Source organism: Branchiostoma floridae, chromosome 13, assembly GCF_000003815.2.
Source record: "Branchiostoma floridae strain S238N-H82 chromosome 13, Bfl_VNyyK, whole genome shotgun sequence".
Classification (NCBI taxonomy): Eukaryota; Metazoa; Chordata; class Leptocardii; order Amphioxiformes; family Branchiostomatidae; genus Branchiostoma; species Branchiostoma floridae.
The window spans coordinates 20595584-20617226 of NC_049991.1; the positions used below are offsets into that span (position 1 = coordinate 20595584).

The 21643-nt window shown below is 42.8% G+C and overlaps 1 protein-coding gene across 1 annotated transcript in view; it reads right to left on the reverse strand.

The window, feature by feature from the left end:
- Window positions 1-20658, reverse strand: part of LOC118428643 (centrosomal protein 20-like) — a 30397-nt gene extending 9739 nt beyond the window's left edge. Inside the window, exons 1-5 of the mRNA XM_035838751.1 lie at window positions 20616-20658; window positions 19771-19968; window positions 19347-19431; window positions 18587-18783; window positions 18016-18108 (exon numbers count right to left, since the gene is read on the reverse strand). Coding sequence (XP_035694644.1) covers window positions 18053-18108; window positions 18587-18783; window positions 19347-19431; window positions 19771-19968; window positions 20616-20658 — 579 coding nt within the window. The 3' untranslated portion in view covers window positions 18016-18052. The remainder of the gene's footprint in view (window positions 1-18015; window positions 18109-18586; window positions 18784-19346; window positions 19432-19770; window positions 19969-20615) is intronic.
- Between the last annotated feature and the right edge of the window lie 985 nt (window positions 20659-21643).

The window sequence follows — 21643 nt, forward strand, 5'->3', positions numbered from 1 at the left end:
AGAACAAGAAGCAAATGTATCCCACAAAACAAGAAAACTTATAGTTGGAGATCACTAGAAATAGACTGCACCCAGACAATCAAAGCCAAGAACATACATGTGTGTACTAGTAGACTACTACCAGCTTACTTCAGGCAAGGTCTGTATTAACACTAAGTGACCTTGACTGGTCTTACAACAGGAACAAAGGCCCAGCATGCCAGGTACAACAGGTGAAACCATTGTATTTGGAGGGGGTGAAAACAATTTTTTTCTTTTGTCTAAGTTGTGCCACCACAGTTTTCAAGCGTTCAGGCTATTATCATAATATAATAAACACCTGTTTTTATAACCATGTTTGAACTACAAGGCTTGAAAACTTTGACCCTCAATCACCTGAAGTTGTTGTGTACTGTTACTTAGGTGCACCTGCCAGGTGTAACGAATCATGCACAGGTGTTCAGTAATGGGATCTATGATTGGTGCCAACTGTTGAAAGGTCATTGTCACAAAATAAAACTATCCAGTTAGTCTTTGATGCATGTTTAGTGAATATGATAAATGTTTCAAGTATGGAAAAGGATTAAGCTGTGTAGCCATAAAAACTAACAAGAGTAAACAACTGCCATGAAGAAATTGACCAATGAGGAGGGCTGTAACAGGTGTCACTCCTACTGCACTTTGACCTTAAACAAGAGACGCTACAGTCATGTAAATGCTGACAGCAGTGCAAGGAAACAGCTAGTTTGTGCAGTTCAGAATCTAAATAAAGGTAAGTTGTCTGCCTAACAACTGATGTTAGTGTGTCAAAAACAAAATGTTACAAGATCTTTCTACATTTCATTGTCAAACACCACAGACTTCAGTGAGAGTTTAGTTTCACTTCCTGGTGTTTTGTTTGATCACTCCCAATGTCTGTACATGTACACCTGTTAACAGCTTTAGGAAAACTTTTCCAAGTAGAAAATGTTGTCAAATCACATATGCATGGCTCCAATATAGGCACAACCCAACAGTTTTCTGGCAACTTTTTGCCTTTGCTGGCAGTCCTAGAACATAAAAATACTGCAGCTACAGGACCTGGTGCTGTTCTTGTCCCCAGCAAAACTTAGCAGGTCGCAGGTTCCTGAACATGCCTTGCATGATTTAAATATGACTATCAGTGATTCCATACCTGGTGAACATTGAAAGGTGTAATTTATAGCAATCAACACTGTGACATCACTCAGAGGAAATATATTAACCATTTTTCTTCAAACTTAACACAACATATCTAACATTAACCACTTTAGGATTTTGAAAAGTTTAAAAACTGTGTACTTTAAGTTTAATAAAGAAAATAGGGTTACTAGTACTGATCGTGTATCTGATTTAATTTGATATTATATCAATGACAATGTGTCCCTTTTTTCCCCAGCACCTATTCGAAAACGGCAGTAGGCAAAATGTTTCACCAGGAAAAATTTGATCATTATGTTGTACGGTTAATTATTAATGGCAGGCAACCCGTGTGCCAAACAAGAAAAGACTCATGAGGGAACAACGAAAAACCACAAAATCTGCCACCTTCAACCTTTGGACTCTTGCCCTACCTGCCTGGCATACTGTAACAACAGATAACCATAGGACCGTGCCCAAGCAATCTCTATGTTTCCATTTTTACAAAAATAACGGTATTTACCCAAACGTAGCATTCACAGCTTGCTACATGTAAGTAGCTGAGGGCATATTAAGTAGAAGACGTTTAGGTTGCAGAATTATAGAAACATCGATTATTATTACTAAATTAAATATAACATCACCCTATTTTTGAACTTCAATAGAATTGGTCTTGTGAAAAGAACGTACAGAGAGGTTTGGGGTTTGTCCAGACGTGTGTTACGGCGCAAAACTTCTCCTGATGGCAAACAGTCCTCGCCAGGATCTGTACCTGGAGATATCCCGGAACCTTGAAGACCAAGAACTTACAGATCTCCGCAACTATGTCTGCGGGACAAAGATTTTACCCGCGAGATTCGTCCAAAAAGCAGACGCTCACCAGATCTTTAACCAGCTTGAGAAAAAACAGAAGTTAAAGCCGGGAGATATCTCCTTTCTGACCAACCTGTTGAGAAACATTGACAGAGATGATTACGCAGAGAAGGCAGAGAAGATTGCTGAGAATGAAAGAAAAGGTATGTTTACATACTAATAGTAAGTTGTTATAATTCAACAGTCATATATATAGCCAAAAGAAATACCAAACATGCATAGTCAGGGCTCAAAATACCTACATACCTGAAACAATAACATAGCCGTACCAGTAAACATTGAAAATTACCTGCACCAGACAAATTTAACCTGCACCACTCAGAATTTTGGAAGTATAGATCATACTAAAACTGTTCATAAACCATTGCTAGTTTTTTTTTCTTTTATACTTTATAGGTGGTGATGGTCAATGCAGCTAATAACAATCCATATACAGCTACATTATAGGACATTTATGAATAAAACCTAGTGCTTGGACCAGTGCAGGTTAGGTGCAGGTAGACACCAGAAATACCTGCACAGCTCCAATTTTACTTGCATTAACCTGCATATGCAGGTGGTATTTCGAGCCCTGATAGTACTAGTAGTAGTCTGCATGCATGATCTTCACACAACTTCTTTATGATAACTTCTTACTTGCAGATAAGGAGCAGGTCCTCAAGATTTCTGTATAATAATCACAGGCCTGACAGTGGTGAAGAGACAAGAGTCACTGTCATATAATGATTGTCCCTTTCTCAACAGAGTTAAATGAAAAGCCAAACTCAACTGCAAGCCAGCCTCGGCGTCGATTGTCACCAACTGTAAGTGATGATGATGATGATGATGATGTAAGTGGCCCCAAGGCAAAAGTGAGGAGGGAGGCTGAAGGTATTATAGTACGGTAAATTCGTGCATTTCATATTGAATGAGCAGTAATGAATTATATTTAGTTTGAAATTGAAATACTAGTAACTGAAATGCTGTTGTGTGTGTGTATAAAATTACAATGTACCTTTGTTTGCTCCTCAACAGATTTGAATATAAAGCCAATGCCACCAGTGACCAGCCAAAAGGCGACAAATGGTAATTTCAATTCACAATGTAAAAGAGATCGACAAATATTTCATGTATCTTTCAACTTACCCAAGAATAAAATCATGTACAATGTACTAGTACATGTGGGTCTGCATAAACACCTCAAATAACCTCAAACAAGCTGGTGTGTTACGCCGAAGGGTGGTTATACCTGCTATATAGATACAGAGACAACCTAAAACGACAATGCACATCAGGCAACGGCCTTGTGTGGTGCTCTGGATACATTGTTTAATAACATGCATGAATGAATTTAAAAAATGCAGCAAGTCATAACTTAGTTAGCAAATTTAAAGTTATAAGTTTCAACATCAAAGCAATTTGAGGCTGACAAATACTTAGTATACAAGTACATTGTTTGTACTTATAAGTTGACAATGATATTTTGTGCTATGCTATAATCTCATGAGCCACTTGAGGTTAATTACAGCATCCACAGTTTTAATTTCTAACTGTATGCAGCTGTCGTCTGTGGACTGAAGAAAAACATTGAAAACTTCACCATGTAGACTCCTAACACAGACGATCCAATATGGCGACTAGAAATTGCTTTGATCTTGAAACCGGCAGATTAACTCGAAATAATTGGTAAATACTTCAGACTTGCTGCGCTTTTTAAATTCATAAATGCATAAATAAACAATGTATCCAGAGCGCCATGCAAGATTGTTGCCCCATGCACACTGCATATTAGAGCCGTAGCCAGACCGTTTGCATGTCTGCATGAACAATACACAAAATGAATCTAAAAGATACTGATTGAGAAAATAGCACACATGCATGTTTGAGCAAAGAATGAGTTTACTACTGATTGATATGAATTTACCTGACTGTCAATGTTGTTCTTGATGTTTACAGAAGATAACCAACAGAAATATATAATTATAATATCAACAAACTAGGATTTGAATAGTAGACACAAATATGGCACGGTACAGTTCAATGAATCAGTAAAAACAACAATCCTTTAGCACTAATTTTGCACATCTCTTTTGTCAGCAGCCGAGCCACCTATACTACATATTGTGGTACGGATAGTCGATAGAGTGCAAGACAGTGTCAAAACGCCAAAGGAGGCACGGCAATGGGCATCAGCCAAAAAGACACTGTACACAACTGCCATAAAAAGAGATGACACCCGCAATATACTGAAAAAAATAGAACCTGAAGTCAAGACTGTCCCTGACCTGATGGAAGTGGTGAAAACAGTCAAGGAATTGGAGAGTCTAGGTGGCATTGTGGTTCCTAATGTAACATTTGGCAGCCTTGTGTTCCACCTGCGATGTACGGACCTAGTGGGGCTAGGCAAACTTTGGTTCATGTACAAACATGGAGAACTAGACAAACTGATGCATGGCTGTTTAACAAGGGAGGAGACCTTACAGCAACTGTCTGCTGAGAACATCACTGTGAAGGCGACCATCGAGGCAGAGGAATTCAGAAACGCCTTGGCATACATCCTCAACATACCTGCCGCAAAAGGTAACTGGTCATACCAACCATTCAATTCCCTTGTTAACATTCATTTAATTATTTCATAGCCCCTAATACTAGTAACTTCCCAACAGCTCTTTATCTAGACATGTTTTGTTCATAATAATGCATCATAATATCAGACAACTAAATATTCTATGGTATATAATGATACAGGTCTATGTTAGTTATCAGCAAAGAGTATGGGATCAAATGAAAGCCAATATAAGAACTTGAAGATCTGCATTATTACATAAGTATTACAGTAGTTAAATGACTTGATTTTTCCATCTCATGTCCAACTGAATCATCCTATAAATGAACAGGACTGGACAGTACCACTTCTGCAGACCTCATGCTAGACCTGCCACCTGTGGACCATTCCAACATTACAGGCTTAGACCTGGCTGTGGTCAGTAAAGAAAACCAATCTTGTACAGGCCTAACTGATGACATCTCCACACTCAACTTAACAGTCAGACAAGTACAGAAGGCCCTGCAAAGTTGTAAGGAGAAGAAAGACGTTCGACTTGAAACAATACGAGGACAAGTTCGAACAGCCCGTGAGGACACAGAGGCCATGGTACGCAGCCAGACACGGGCGATTATCGGGCTTAGAGAGAAGGATGAAAAAGCACAGAAAATCCTTCTGGAACAAAAGATGGAAATTAGCCAACTTCAGGAGTCCATCAAGCCCAGAGAAGCAGAAATTGAAGCACTGACAGCTGAAAACACAAAACTGTCCAACCAAGTGGCAGATATTCCTGAGCTTCGTGATGAAGTGAGAAAGTTAAAAGAGAAAGATGAAACATCACAGAACGTTCTATCAGAACTGAGGCAAGAGATGCAGCAGTTGCAGAGCACTATTAAAACCAGGGAAGCCAAAATTGAAGAACTGACAGCTGAAAACACAAAACTGTCCAAACAGGTGGCGGAAGGACACGACCAACTTGAAAGGCTGAGAGAGAAAGAAGAGACACCTTTAAAGGCTCTTTCAGAACAGGAGCAAGAAACACAGCAGTTACTGGAGACCTACAAGGGCAACGCAGCAGCTCAAACAGAAGACCAAGGGAGTGCCAAGCACACAGTGGAGGAGAAAAGTCAGGGAGAAGAATTAATGCTGGAGGAAACACAATCTGGTGCAGAAGACAAAGGTATGCCGAACAAGTAACTTATTATATTTATAAATTTGCACTCAATTTATAGTATTCAGCACACTAGTACACTAGGTCTATCAGGACTTATGACACACTCTCAGATCTTGAATGTTTGTAATATCATACAACTGTTTACATGTATCATTATAATTAAAGACACATTATTCCCAATGAAGGGCAGGGTACAGAGCTAGAGGTGGAGCCTAATCTGTCACGAGAGGTGTCCCTAGCAGTGCTGCCCAGGCTAAACAAGGAGGAGCTACGCCGGGAGCTGGAGGACAGGAAGGATATAACAGTTACTACTGAGGGCAGCCAGGACAAGCTGATGAAACGGCTCTGCGATGAAATGGTGAAGGAGTACTCTGACCAGCTAGCAAGTTCAACGAGCTTAGGGAGCAGCACAAGGAATAGACCCATGCAGGACGCGTCTACCCAAAGAGAAGAAACAAACGAAGCTGCACCAATAAAGGTGGCACATTCTGGACCAACTGGAACAGCTGATACGGAACCAATGCTGAGAGCAACCATTGGGGCAAAAGGGATAGATGATGCCGGAGCAGGGAAACAACGTGATAGCCAAGAAATGCAGGACGCAGTGAGACTTCGTGTGCGACCGAGCATGACTGAAAGCCAGAATCCAGGCTCCTGGGATGCAGCGGGTCCAAGCTCCATTGCAATTGCGAAGAGGACACGAGAACAAGAGACCAAGTTTGGGCCGAGTACACCTCTCAAGAGAAGCAAAACAGGAGAGGAAACAACCCGAAAAGACGTCACGATGAACGTGGCAACAACATCTGGGAATACAAGAGCCGCAGAAGCAACAACTGCCAAGACAGTGCTATCCCCGAATTTCGCAACACCCAAGTCAGGAATCGTAACTGGTGCTGGTCCAGGGTCAATCGCTATTCCAGGGATGCCAAGCCCCCAAAGGGCTGGTAACAACTTGACCTGTCCATGTGGATACAAAGCACGCTCCAAGAGTGATCTTCAACAACATGCAGTACAAACTAGACACAAACCTTTCCAATGTGAAAACAGCAAGTGCAGCTTTAAGACAAGTTATTATCAAAGCCTAAAGAAGCATCAAAGGACCCACGAAAAGAAAGTTGATTTCATCTCTTCTTTTCCAGGCAGGGGTTTCCATTACTAAGAGAGCATGGCCCCTCAACCAGCCTATCACAGAAAATAAATTTAAGTTAGTGTTGTCCAGAGGAAAATCTTTTGCAGAATAAGGGAAATTCACAACTAAGGCGGATTTCTTTAGTACTGCATCAGATACTTTTATCGATATGGTTTTATTCTTTTAATAATGTATAATAACTGCATCCACTCTTCGGCAGCGGGGAGAGAAGCGTTCGTTCTGGGCGATCTCCAGGTAATGAAGATGCAGGCCAGCGAACAGGTGCCTGGCGGATGACCTCAACTATTCGAGGCAACGGCAGGGACCACACGCCCAAGTGAGCTGGGTACCGCGGGGCAGCTGAGGAAGCCTCCGGCCGTACGACCCCGTGCCGTCCGTCGGACTCAGGCTCTTCTCAGCCCAGAGAGACTAGTTCGCTCTTGCGCACGAGGCCTGCTGGTCTATAAACACTTGTATTTCAAAGACTCTTTGTCCTTAAATACTGTGCAAGTCCAACTACGCAAAGTCCAACGGCGATGGGAGATTCGACGACGGTGGTAGGCCTGAGAAGCTGGAAACTACCAGCCGGACTCCTGCACGTTTGGCGACTCGTGTGTGATGGCCGCGTGGAGGCTGAACTAGCCAAGCGGAAGCCCTGCGAGGTCCTGCACGAGTGACCGGGCAGCCTTTTCTAGGGATAGCACTGCCCGCCTCCATGGAGGGAGCTCCCGATAAAAGGGTGGAGTAAACAAAGCCTGCTTGGCAATGCCCTGGTCAGCAGTCCACGGCTGACGGGTTCTCCAATCACAGTGGTAGACAAACAGGTACTGCCTCGAAAAAGCAAAACAGACAATGTGCTGCATCTGCAGCACTGACAATTAGTTGCTGGAACGTAAGGACGATGCTAGATCGCGACGACTCGGGAAGACCTGAACGACTCTCAGCGATCATTGACAGGGAACTGCACCGATACCGTGTCGATGTGGCTGCTTTGTCTGAAACAAGGCTGAAAGGCCAAGGACAGCTCTCAGAGCAGCACTACACGTTTTTCTGGTCGGGAGGTGACCTTCATCAAGCCGGGGTCGCGTTTGCCATACATAAGGACGTGTTGACAAGACTAGCGGCAGCTCCGTCTGCATTGTCCAACCGTCTCTCGAGCATTCGCATCAGACTGGCTGAGAAACGTTTCCTGACCTTGGTGGCAGTATATGCCCCAACTATGACTTACGACGACACCACAAGAGCAAACTTCTACGCGGACCTTGGACGTGTTCTCAGTGACGTGCCGAAAGCAGACAAGCTTATTGTCCTCGGCGACTTTAACGCGCGCGTGGGGAGTGACCGTACAGGTTGGAAGCGCGTGCGGGGACCACACGCCAAGGGACGGACAAATGCCAACGGCAGCCTGCTGTTGGAACTTTGCACTGAATTAGACTTGGCAATTACTAATACCTTTTTCGCTATGCCCGACAAATGGTATTTCTCCTGGATGCACCCACGCTCACGTAAGTGGCACTTGCTGGACTACATCCTTGTGCGGAGGGACGACCTTAGGGACGTGAAATCTACAAGGGTGATGCGAGGTGCGACCTGTGGAACAGACCACATGATGGTGAGAGCGGTATGTAATCTGCGTATTGCACCGACCCGCCAAAAACGGGCAAGACAACCTTTTCGCAAACTTGACGTTAGTTTGCTTTCACAAAAGGCCGAGGAACTGGAAAACACTGTGTTTGGTAGTATCAACCAGCTCCAGGACCCTGACACCGAAGAAATGAGCTTGAACAAACGTTGGAGTCAAATCAGCAGTGTAGTGTACGATGCCGCAAAAGAAGTCCTTGGGCACCCAAGACGGCGACATGCTGACTGGTTTGATCAGAACGACATGAATATTGCAAAACTGATTGATGATGTGAGGGTTTGCCGCCAGCAGGTTCTGTCTGCAGTGTGCACAAGGCGGACTACAGAGCGACTGCGAGATGCTCGTTCGAAGCTCCAGCGTGCTACCCGCCGAATGAAGAACGAGTGGTGGGATCACAAGGCGGAGGAACTGCAGGGGTATACATACGCCCACCTGACTCGAGCCTTCTACGACGGGTTGAAAACCGTCTACGGGCCCCGACCTTCAGGCTCTAACCCAGTACTGAGTACTGATGGCACTACTCTCCACACGACACCGGACGAAATCCTGAGGAGATGGAAGGAACACTTCCAGCAGCTCTTAAACAGACCCTCTATGGTTGACAGTGCAGCCATTGAGAGGCTGGAACAGCGCCCCACGCGGCATGACCTGGACGGGCCACCCACATCCGATGAGCTGCAGCAAGCGCTGAAGTCCTTGAGAAACGGAAAGGCGCCCGGCGTCGACGGGATTCCAGCAGAGGTGCTGAAACACAGTGGCAATGCGCTGCACAACGAACTCCTGCGGCTGTATCGACGCTGCTGGAAAGATGGCGCTGTCCCCCAGGATTTCAAGGACGCCATGATAGTCACTATCTACAAACGCAAGGGTGATCGGCGTGACTGTGGAAACTCCCGGGGTATCTCGCTCCTCAGTATTGCTGGCAAAGTACTGGCAAAGATTGCCTTATCAAGACTGCGAGTGATCTCGGAGGGAATACTGTCGGAGAGTCAGTGCGGGTTCAGACCCGGCCGTGGTACCACAGATATGATTTTTGCTCTAAGACAACTTCAAGAAAAAGCTGTGGAACAAAGGATGCCTCTGTATATAGTCTTTATAGACTTTTCAAAGGCTTTTGACTCTGTGGGTAGGGAAGCCCTGTGGCACATTCTGGAGAGGTATGGATGTCCACCAAAGCTACTGGCTGTCATCAAGGCGTTCCACACGGATATGCGAGCCATGGTGACTGTAGACGGTGAGGCCTCTGACTTCTTCCAGGTCCTTCATGGGGTGAGACAGGGATGCATACTGGCTCCCACCCTGTTCGCACTGTTCCTGGCAGCTGTGATTGAAGAAATGTCGGACGATACACTGGACGGGATTTACATCCGAACACGCTCGGATGGTGGACTCTTCAATCTGGCACGGCTAAAATCCCAACGGCACGTACTGGTGAAGTGCATCCGAGAACTCCTCTACGCTGACGACTCTGGACTGGTGGCACACACACTGGATGGTATCCAGCGACTTTTACAGAAGTTTGCCGAAGCAGCCAGAGCTTATGGTATGACCATAAACGTCAAGAAAACGGAGGTATGATATTGTATATTAACAGTAAGATATTTACATTTCACAGTAATACTAACAGTTTTGAGATGCTAAAAAGTTACAGGGGTGACGTTTTACACAGATCTACTATATGTACAATTGTACAACAGTGACTATACGTGGAATTGGAATTGAACTTTGAGCCTGAAGCCAAAAATTTGTTGCTTTATTTTATTTGTAAGAAGGTAAACAACCACATGTGTCAAATGTTTTGAGAGGGAATAGATTGAAAATTTACTTTGTACAATATATGTATGATACAGCTTTGCAGCACTGTTTTTAAAAACAGTTTTCTGCAAAGCTGTAAATATATAGACTGAACTGTGCTACTTGTAAACAGACAATAGATACCCAGGTGTATCCTGTGCTAACCATCACTTTCCTCCCTACAGCTGCAGGTGGCCGTTCCTGTGGCAGGTCAGGTGTATAACCGCTTCCTAGAGTACTACAGACAGCACAATAACACCATGCCAATGACTTCATACCTGAAGGCTGTTCAAGAGAGGAACCAGGCATTGGAGGAGAGGGCCCAGGCATTGGAGGAGAGGGCCCAGGTATTGGAGGAGAGGGCCCAGTTATTGGAGGAGAGGGCCCAGGCCATACAGGAGAGGGCCCAGGCCTTGGAGGAGAGGAACCAGGCCAGGCAAGAGTTGGATCAGGCACTACATGAGTTGAGCCATGCTATACAGCAGAGGATCCAGGCCTTGCAGGAAAGGGATGAGGCCTTACAACAGATTGATCAGTCAACACAAGAAAATGATGACGCCCTACAGCAGAATGCACTGTTCATGCAAGAAAAGGCAGAGCAAGAGCAACTGTTACAGGATGTTCAGTTGATGCAAGAGAGGGAAGAATTCCTACAAGAAACATTAAAGGCAGAAGCACTGCATATCAAAGAAGAGAGAGACCAGGCCCTACAGCAGAAGGCTAGGGCTGAACAAATGTTGGAGAGGGTAAAAAGAGAACTCTTCAAAGGTTGAGGCCACTGCAAGAAAGTACTGCAATGTCCAAGAAGAGGACAACCAACTACAGAGCTTCAAAGCCGGACAGTCTCCTGGACTGAAACCTCCCTCTCCTGTATTCAAATTCCCATCAAGCAGTCAGTCTTCTAGATCCCAACATTCACCCTACTAACTACAGTTTTACTACATGTACATACAGCATGCAGCACAGCTGTAAGAAGAATTGCTTGGCATTGTTGGACAGAAAACACAGAATCAGAGACCTTTGATAATGACTTTTCTATATACAAAATAAATAAGTTTATGTCATGTACATTGTATGTACAGTAGCATTAGCTGCCTACAAATCTTATATCAATTTCTTATCATATTGATACGTGGTACACAGAATTTGGTATACCTAATTGCATGTTATTGGAATTTCTGAGTATACAAGTGTGGCTCTGTGTACCACACAGCTGTAAAATTGATTTCACTTAATTCAGTCTGAATGAGATTAACATTGACTTTGTGTCAGTCAGTTCAATCACCATCCAGGGAAAAGACTAACAAGTTTTTAGTCTCTTCATGAATCTTTCCACAATGGCCCGTTCCAGCCAAACAACATATAAGCCCCCCTGTTCTATTTCAAACACCAGGGTCAAAAACGATGCGAAACAATTTAGTTTATTAACTTTATATACCACCACATCATATTGTTACCTAGGTCTGCTCTTGTCCGCTTCTGGCAACTTTTCCTTAGCCAAAAAAGAACTTACTCTCAAAGCACGTAAAGTTGTCTTCAGTATAAAATCCCTCATCCGCTCTCCGATCTCTATAAAGAATTTATCAAAAATTTTTGATACATGTATCAAGCCTATCATTCTATATGTTAGTGAATGTGTATGTTGGGGCAAAGACCACTTGCAGGATAATTCTCCAGTTGAAGTGCTTCACAACCGTTTTTGCAAAAGTATTCTAGGAGTTCATAGAAACGCCAGCAACTTGGCATGTAAAGCTGAACTCGGAAGATTTCCATTAGATGTTGATGTTTCAGTTAGGATAGTTAAATATTGGTTGCGGCTAAGACAACTTGAGACATGTACACATCCTTTACAAGTTGACGCTCTATTGTCCCAACAAAACGATATGATGAATAGTAACAAGAAAAAATGGTTGTACCATGTTAAAGAAATTCTAGATAGTAGCGGTAATTCATTCATCTGACACAGTAACAATGTAAATACTGATAGCAAGCATGTTTGTGTATCGCTAAGAAAAAGGCTAACAGACATGTATATTCAAAGATCTCTTCACCAATTATCTGTTAATGCTGGTAAGTTAACATTGTATAAGAAACTTAAATCTGAGTACAGTATGGAGAGTTACCTATACCACTCAGATTTTGAGCTTAGATCCGCTTTATGTAAAATGAGGATAAGTGCTCATTCATTAGAAATAGAGAGAGGCAGGTACAAAAAACTGTCCGTTGACGAGAGAACGTGTAAATACTGTTCAGGGAAAGCAGTGGAAGATGAACTACATTTCATTTGTCAATGTTCACATTACAGTTCCGAAAGAAACAAACTTTTCCTTAAAATCAGCAAAACTTTTCCAAGCTTTTATCACCTTACCGACCAAAAAAAATCAATCTTCTTGCTTAAGTCGTCCAACCCCTTTATATATGAAAATGTTGGACAATTCAACTCCTACTGCTTACGAAAAAGAAGTCAAACCCATCAAATAGCCTAATAAGTAGAAATAGATTTAGTTTAGACGTTATTCCCTTTTGATTTATCTATGAATATCATTTCCCTTCTTTGTTAAGTATGTTTAATATGTATACCACTACTACTTTACTTTGTATGCAATTAGCCCTCGGGCATGAATTTGCAATAAAGATTATAATTATAATACCGACTGACCGACTCAGCTTTTGGGCCCTGAAATCGTCTCAGAACGGGCCAAAGAAAAATGCTATGCTTTCTTTGTTGAAGGCTACACATCCACCGAGTAGTCGTTTGAGGAGGGGTCTATCTGCTCCAGCCATATTTCGTTAATTTTGTACTGTATCGGGCCATTAAACAATCATTCAATCCATAATTTCATAAAATTCTTGTTACTAATAACCCATGTATTCATGATACTGTGTGCACTTTATCAGCCCCAAATTCTGGGATGATAATTACAAATTAATTTATTGTTCAAAGGAAGTTTACAATTTTATGTATCAGTAATTATAACTTAAAATATAAATAGACTGCAACTTGGGTGAATGTACATCAAAGTACTATTTTTGGAAAATGCTGAGTGTCCCTATAATAGATCGTTTTCACAATGACGTCACAGTCGCGTTCGAACGTTCGAACGGCCATGTTGGATGATAAGCGGCTCGATCTCCACACAGCAGTGTGTTGCACGTGGTGGACTCGTACGTGGAAAGCAGCCTTTTTTATTCAGGAAACGGACTGGATGTTTGCCGTGCTAACTGCGAGTTCCATAAACACAGGATACGGCCTACTCGCCGTTTCTGTTCAACAACATTACCTACAGTCCGTCCTCTTTTCAATAACTTGATTAAACCACTCTCCTACTAGCCCACCAACAGTAGACCTGCCGTGGAGTTTGTGCATGCTTTTTTAAAATTTTTTTTGGAGAAAGTTGGTTTCTGGTACAGGGTATGTCATGGACGTATACCATGTTACACGCAAATGTCAGCAAGCTTGTTCTATTTCTTCTTCATAAAACACGGCACATCGCGTCCTGAGCTGTGAATGATATTTTCACCAGTACTGCCCCGATGTTTTGTCGATAATCAAGCGAGGATTAAAAATTGTTTGGCTTGTTCAGGAGGAATGAAATTCGAACTTTTTTTACCCACGATTGTGTAGCTGGTAGAACAAAACAATAATTTCTTCAGTCGCAAACTTTACCTAAGGCAAGACAAAACATGTCAATGCGGAACTTACACGTGTTAACGGACACAATACACCCCTCACGCGCATCTCAATCGTTGTGTCAGTTTTACGCTCAGCACGGCCCAGTACGCTTACCTAAAAGTATGAGGTGAGGTGTGTATTGTGCATACGACTGGTATGATCATATGAAGAAAAATGTCAATACGGACCTCATATGGACTTGATATATACGCTCGTGTGACTGCACCTGAAGGATGCGGTCACACATGCGTATACATTCAAGTCCGTATGAGGTTCGTATGAAATTCTTAGCCCCCACCGTGCTCCACAGGTCGCTGGGAAAATAAAATTGGACAAATATATACAGATAACATGCCAGAGGAGTTAGCTAGGTCGCAAACATACTCCCTCGGCCAACTAACTTCTCTAGCATGTTATCTGAGTGTCTATATTTGTTTAATTCCTGCTTTTTCCCAGTGAGACATGTGAAGCCTGATAGAGACAAATATTCCATAGGGACCTCATACGAACTTTGAGAAAGATTCTTTATTGAGACATGACAAAAGTACAGAGACTTTCGTAAGGTCTACATGTATAACAGAAATACGCACGTGTGACGGCACCCTTACACAAAACTTTGACAGCCCCTTCCGTATCTCGCACGATTTTAGTATTGAATCGACAAAATGTGGCGTACGTGTCTTCCAGCGAGCTTTGCGCTTGTGGCGAGGGAGGTTTCTACAAGTCTGGTCGAGTTCTGTCACCTCCATGCCGCGACGGGCACTAAACGCAATTTGGCATCTGACTAAACATGTGCTAAGCATTCTCAGAGTTTGAATTTTCAGTATTAAGTGCAACGTTCCAGTCTGTCGCAATAACGTCAGCGCTAGCAGCCCTGATTCGTATGTTTAACGTTAGTTGATCAACTGAATTGTAATTTTGTAAACAGACCTTTCTAATACACATGTTGACAAAACCAAAATACGGAAAAAAGACGCTCGCACGAACTTATCTTATACCACTATTCCGCTGGCCCCACTATCCGCTTGCCTCACGGAGTTAGGGTCGGGGCCGGGGAAGCGCTAAATCTTGCCCCTTGTTAGGCAAGTGGATATTGAGGGCCAGCTCGTGCGCGCATGCGGTGGGGATTGGTAGCTAGTCCTCTGCACGCCGCCTGTCAGTGAAAGGATATCATCGAGGCCGCTTCACCGCGAACTCTAAACCACCGCGAACACTCCATTTCCCGCTATCGCAAAAGTAAATCCTCGCTATCGGCACCAGCATTAGATCGTTGAAAAAAGTGCCATTTTTAAAAGTATATAGATCAAGACATATTATTGCAACTTTGTCCTGATATCTAACCTTGGCTACATCACTTAATGATTCACAGAATGGAGACAAAACAGCACACTTGAACCCGCCGCAAGTAACTTTGATAGCACCGTTCTGTGTTCTAGTCATCCAGGTTATCATCCAACATGGCGCCCACGCGTGATCGAACGGTTTTCGAACGTTCTGTGAAAACGATCTATTGTTTATTTTTGGTTCAAAAGCTTAATTTTGAAAATCCATCAACTTAGACTGGTCTTCAGAATATGAGTAGAAATTTGGAAACTGCATAATGCATCCATCCCTAATCAAGCCGACATCCACATTTTTAATAGCTATGCGGGAATGGGAAGAGACCCAAGAGAATTGGGAACGTGCTGTAGAGGAGAAGGACCTAGCTGAAGCAGAAAGGGATGCGGCTGTTCAACAGAATGCTCAATTGACACAAGATAAGGATAGGGCCCTCCAACAGAACATTCAGTTGACGCAAGAAAAGAATGCAGCCCAACACCAGATTGATCAGTTGACACAAGAAATGAATAGAGCCCTACAACTAAATGCTGACTTGACACAAGAAAAGGAAGAAGCTCTTCTTTGGAATACTCACTTCACAAAAGAAAATGAAGAAGCCCTAAAACAGAATGCTCAGTTGACACAAGAAAAAGAAGATGCCTTATAACAGAATGCCCAGTTGTCACAAGAAAAGGACGAGGCCCTGCAACAGTATACACAGTTGAAGCGAGGAACACACAAAACGCTAGAGCAGTATGGTCAGTTGATAGGAGAAAAGGAAGAAGCCCTAAAACAGAATGCTCAGCTTACAAAAGAAAAGGAGGAGGCCCTACAACTGAATGCTCAGTTGACACAAGAAAAAGCAGAGACCCAACAACTGATTGCCCAGTTGACACAAGAAAAAGAAGAGGTCCAACAACAGAATGGTCAGTTGAAGGGAGAAAAGAAAGAGCTCTTGCAACAGAGTGTTCAGCAGAGGCAAGAAAAGGAAAAAGCCCTACAACTGAATGGCCAGTTGAAGAGAGAAATGGACACTGCCCTACAACAGAATGCTCAGTTGACACAACAAAAGGACAAGGCCCTGAAACAGAATGACAAGTTAAAGCAAGGAAAGAAAGAGAGTCTACAACAGATTGACCAGTTGAAGAGAGGAAATGCTCAGTTGAAGGAAGAAAAGAAAGAGGCCCTTCAGCTGAATGGTCAGTTGAAGAGAGAAAAGGACGAGGCCCTACAACAGAATGACCAGTTGAAGAGAGAAAAGGACGAGGCCCTACAACAGAATGACCAGTTGAAGAGAGAAAAGGACGAGGCCCTGCAACAGAATGGTCAGTTGAAGAGAGAAAAGGACGAGGCCCTAAAACAGATTGATCGGGTCAAACAAAAGTTGAAGGAAGAAGTCTTGCAGAGTGGTCAGTACAAAGAGGAGAGGGAGCAGGCCATACAGCAAAAGGATAGGGCTGAACAAGATTTAAGAAGGGTAAAAGAACGGGACCATGCCCATCAAAAGATGATGAAGGCTGCCAGAGAGTTTCTCAGTCTCCAAGAAGAGGACAGCCAGCTACAGAGCTAGAGCGCAGTCTCCTGGATACAAATCCCCCTCTCCTGGACCAAATTCCCCCTCTCCTGGATTCAAACTCAAAGCCCCCTCTCCTAGAAACAGATCCCCCTCTCCTGGACAAAATTCTCCCTCTCCAGGATTCAAATCTCTATCAAGCAATCGGTCTTCTAGATCTGGATCCCGACATTCACCCTACTAGTGGCAGCAGTGCATGCATTTATGGCAAACATCATGGTTCCAGCTCAAAGAAAGTAACAGGCGGGAAAAGTTTCTACTGTCTACCATGCAACAGAGCTTGATTTTTATGTAAACTGTAGGCTCATTGATGAAGGTGAAACATCCAGGTAATAAGATAGGCCATAAAGGCACATAAAGCAGTTACTCAAGCAACTGGATATGGTTTTGGAAACCGCCAGACATTTGGACTATCAAAATTTGTCTTCATGTCCAGGACCTTTGTATATCAATTCATTATCTAGTGTATATACCGGTAACTTGCTTTTCAACAGATTCTCTGGCTCTGCAATGTCACTGACACTGTGAGGATGCTACTAATAGCAACTTTTGGAATGCTATCTTGTTGAAAAGAAAAAAAAAAGTCTTTTGAATAAATAATGCAGATACAAAATGTAACTTTGCAGGTAAACAATATCTATGATTATGAAACTGACTCAAAGTTTGTATAACTTATATCATTCCATGTTTTAACATATCGACGATAGGGACCAATTTTGACATGGTAGTTGTACAGTTTACTTTAAGGCATAAGAGTTAAAATTTGTGCAAAAAAAACATTTGATTTTGTATAACAAAGCAGAGAAATCTTCAGGTTCTACTGATATAATGCTATGCTGATTTAGTCATTGCTTTTTTTGAGTGTGAGTGTTTTGATACAATATTTCATATTGTTATTAGACTCAGTAAAATGTCAAAAATTAAGGTACATGTGTGTGCATTTTATTCCATCTCCTGGTGTATTATTAGTAAGGGACATGTAAAGTGAGATGAGGTGAGATATATACATTTTGTACATGGTTAACCCACAGATATATTGATATCAAAATAACGTAGGTTTGCTTAGCTGACTCTTTCTAAAAGGTACATGTAAGAAGTGAAACATGAACAACACATTATTGGACAGTCTGTTTTCACATATCAATAGCTTAATATACAAAGTGTATGTACTTCTACCTATTAGTAAGTACCATTGTCACTTGTCCTGATGCCATCATCTCCTGCCTCCCTGATACACCAGAGGCTGGCCCTCCATGCCTTCTCTAACATCTGCAACAAACAAACAAATAAGCAGACAATAAAGTAGCACCAATCATTGAATGATATGCTGTATGAAAGAACCAATGCTTTCCCTGTATGGAGCCTGTAGCCTGTCAATCACGCTCCCAGCAGCGGGCCTGATAGTTACCAACCCCCAGAACCATTGGTAAGGGAAGGTAGGGTTATCAAACCAGCAAGAGATTGTGTAACCACAAGCTACATACAGTAAAAGGTGCTCCCTTTTTGGACAATGCACTTCCCTCCATTATACAAAATCGTGCCACAGTTGATGCTTCATTGTAATATAAACAGTTAAACACCATCTCTCAGCCTGACTCAACTATTGACCCGTTATAAAATATCCGTGTAGCCCAGTACAAGTTGGGGCAATTAGCCATTCAGCTACCAGTTCTTACATATACAGTGTATAGTACTTTTCAATACAGCATGGGAAAGCCATGAAATCATCCTTTACAAAGTTCCTTACATTCCATATGACTGCCCCGCTCCCTGCTGAATGGCTCCTGCTCTGTTCTGACCGGTGATCGGGAACGACTGGACAGCGGCGGCGAGCTGTGCGGTCTGTACAGAGCGGAGGATGATGGGATGTCCGCAGGCCTCGCGGCGGGAAGCGTGTCCTGCCTCCTGCTGGTGAAGTGATTCAGGATGCCGTACAGTAGTGGGCTGGGTAGGAAGTAATACTAGAGTTGATGATTGTAAATGTGTGTACATGTTTATGTGTGAATGTGTACATGTGTGTATATGCATGCACATGCTTAAGCTTATGTATGGGTGTAAGCATAGTGTGTGTGTTTGCATGTGTGTACTTTTGTTAGAGGGGTTGTGTGTGCAAGCTTAGAAGTTGAATGTACATGTATGTGTGTGTGTGTGTGTGTTTGTGTGTATTTGTGGGAAGTGGGGTTGTATGTGTATCTGTGTGTGCAAGTGTATATGTGTACACAGGTTTGTATGTATGGTTGAAGTGTGTGTGTGTGTTTGTACATGTGTGAGTTTGTGCTTGAGTGTTAGTTCTTGGGACAACCACTTTCAAGACATTTCAGGAAATATAATGAAACCCCACAAATAAACAGCATGTAAAGCACACAAGAAAAGATTGCTATATCTCCTAATCAAATAATTGGAGAAAAAAATTGTGTGTGTGTGTAGATTGCATTAATCTTGGATAAATCATTGCATGAAGGAAAATGAAAAGACGTAGTAAGGATTATTCTGACAGAAAGACTCACACAGAGGCAGTGTCTGGGTCCTCCCTCACATTCAGTTCTCTCGCCAGGAAGTCTCGACTCAGGGGAGTCCTGGGCTGGCCTGTCTCTGGGGGGAAACAACAACAGTTAACTGGTTTTCATGAGTTACTATATGGAACTTGAACTTGAAGGAGTGCATTGTCGTGTGCACAACTGTACACTATGACTAAGAGGCTAAATGATTCAAGTTTCACAACAAGGCCTAAATGTTTTGGAACCGCTTGGCCAATGCTACAAAAAATGCTAACATGTAGGTTGGACCAAGATGAGACCTGAGAAAGATGAGTAAATAAAAAATGGATATGTCTGTGTGACCGTGAAGCCATGACAGCCAAACATTGTTGTAACTAATGGCTTACTATGTACATGATATATATACTATAATAGGATCATCCAAGTTGCAAACCTGCCAGCAGGACAGTGTGTGTGTGGTTGTACTTGTTGAACTCCAGGTACTCCCGGATCAGCTCGTTAATCAGCATGTTCTCGTGGTTCAGCCGAGGTTTCTCCTCCAGAGGGTCCTGCATCGACTTGAAGATTTCTGCTCGGACGCGCGCCTGTAACTGGCCCATCACGCCGCGAGCTTCCAGGGACTCCTTCAGCACTGCGAGTGCAGATACAGGGTTTAGTCAAGTATTATATACATTTGTATATATTAAAAAAAAACTTCAAGTTCAAGTAATAAAAACCTGTGGCAGTGTAACAGTGGGGGGGCTAAGTAGCACCAAACAGCCATGCCAATTGGCTGGTCAGTCTTTTGTAGCGTAGTGGTTACCTTGCTTTGTGATCTGCCGGCCCGGGTTCGATCCCGGATGTCGGCATGTTGTTTCTTTCTGTTTCTACTCCTTTCTCACAGCAGCACCATCAAATACTTAGTAAACAAACCCCAACCCGAGTTACCTGCTGGTCTTATCAAGGTATAGAACGAACTAGATCTACTCTGCTCTACTCTACTCTATAAAGCAAGATTGGAAAACCATGTTCAACATCCTTCATCTGATTTTATAACAGTAAAATCGTGGCCAAAGATGTAGCTGCACTGCCAGACCTTCAAAACTCAAGTCAAAATATAAGAAAGCATAGAACACACATGCACATATCGCCCCCCTCCCCCACCCATTTTGGTACAGTGGTACCAGTCACAAGCTAGCTTTATCAACATAATTCCAACACAGTAACATATTTAGTAGTTTCTTTGAGCCATGGGATTTGTAAGAAACTAAGAAAACCAAGTGAAACATGCGCGGCTACCATTTTTCAGTTCGTCCACCGTCGCTCTGCTGGTGGAAGCCATTTTCAATCGCGCGCCAATGTGACGTCTTCAATAGCGGGCCACCTAGCGGTTCTGACCATTATCACAGCTCATAACATAATGTAGAAATTTGGCGCCAAATTTTCAAATGTTCTGAACTTTAAGATCTCCAGTCAGATTGGCATTTGTAACTTATTTCTAACTTATCTGCGTCATTTTTTCACATTTCTAGCGCTAATTAACAACGCCAAAGTAAGCCGCGACCAAATTCACTTACTTCCGGGTAGCCGTAGATTTCCGAATCGACCGTTGCGGTCGCAGATCTTCGGAGCGTAGCGGGGACTTTCAACAAACTTCAGTAACGATTCGAGCGAATCACCGAACGTGTTCTAAAGCGCACTTTGGTTCGTCGGAGAGTTGAATAAAATGGCGGACAACTCAAGGGAAGTGCGCATATTTCAAGACATCCTCACGGCTCCAAGAACCAAGTTGCACGATCGAGGATTCCTGATCAAGGCCTAATTTTTGGGGGTTCCAATGATAAGGAATATCTTCGTGCGACTGGTCTCTGGGCCGTTTTTAACCGCTCAAATGATGAAATAACGTTAATGATGTAAATGTGGGAATACAGTGCATTAGATGTCATTCGTGTCAATATTATATATATAACGTTATATATATGTTATATGCAGATCGCCTTATTCAGAATATTTCCAATTTTAACGCTGTAATATTGCTTAGGTCACATCATTGGTGACTGTAAAGTTAAATGGAAGAAACCTACAAATGACCAACTTAGCAAGTGACAAAGAATTTTCTAGAGTTTTGCTTTGTTTTCTTTCAACATAATCAAGGAGCTTTTATCGTGAACAATTTTTTGCTGAAACCAAGGAGGTTTCAATTAATCTATTAAAACCTCCTTGCTGAAACATCTGCGTCAACAATCGACAGGAAGAAGGGAAGAAGGCGGGACCAAAGAGATATTCCGTCCTGCAAAAAACTTCGTGACAATGGCCCCGTTCATACT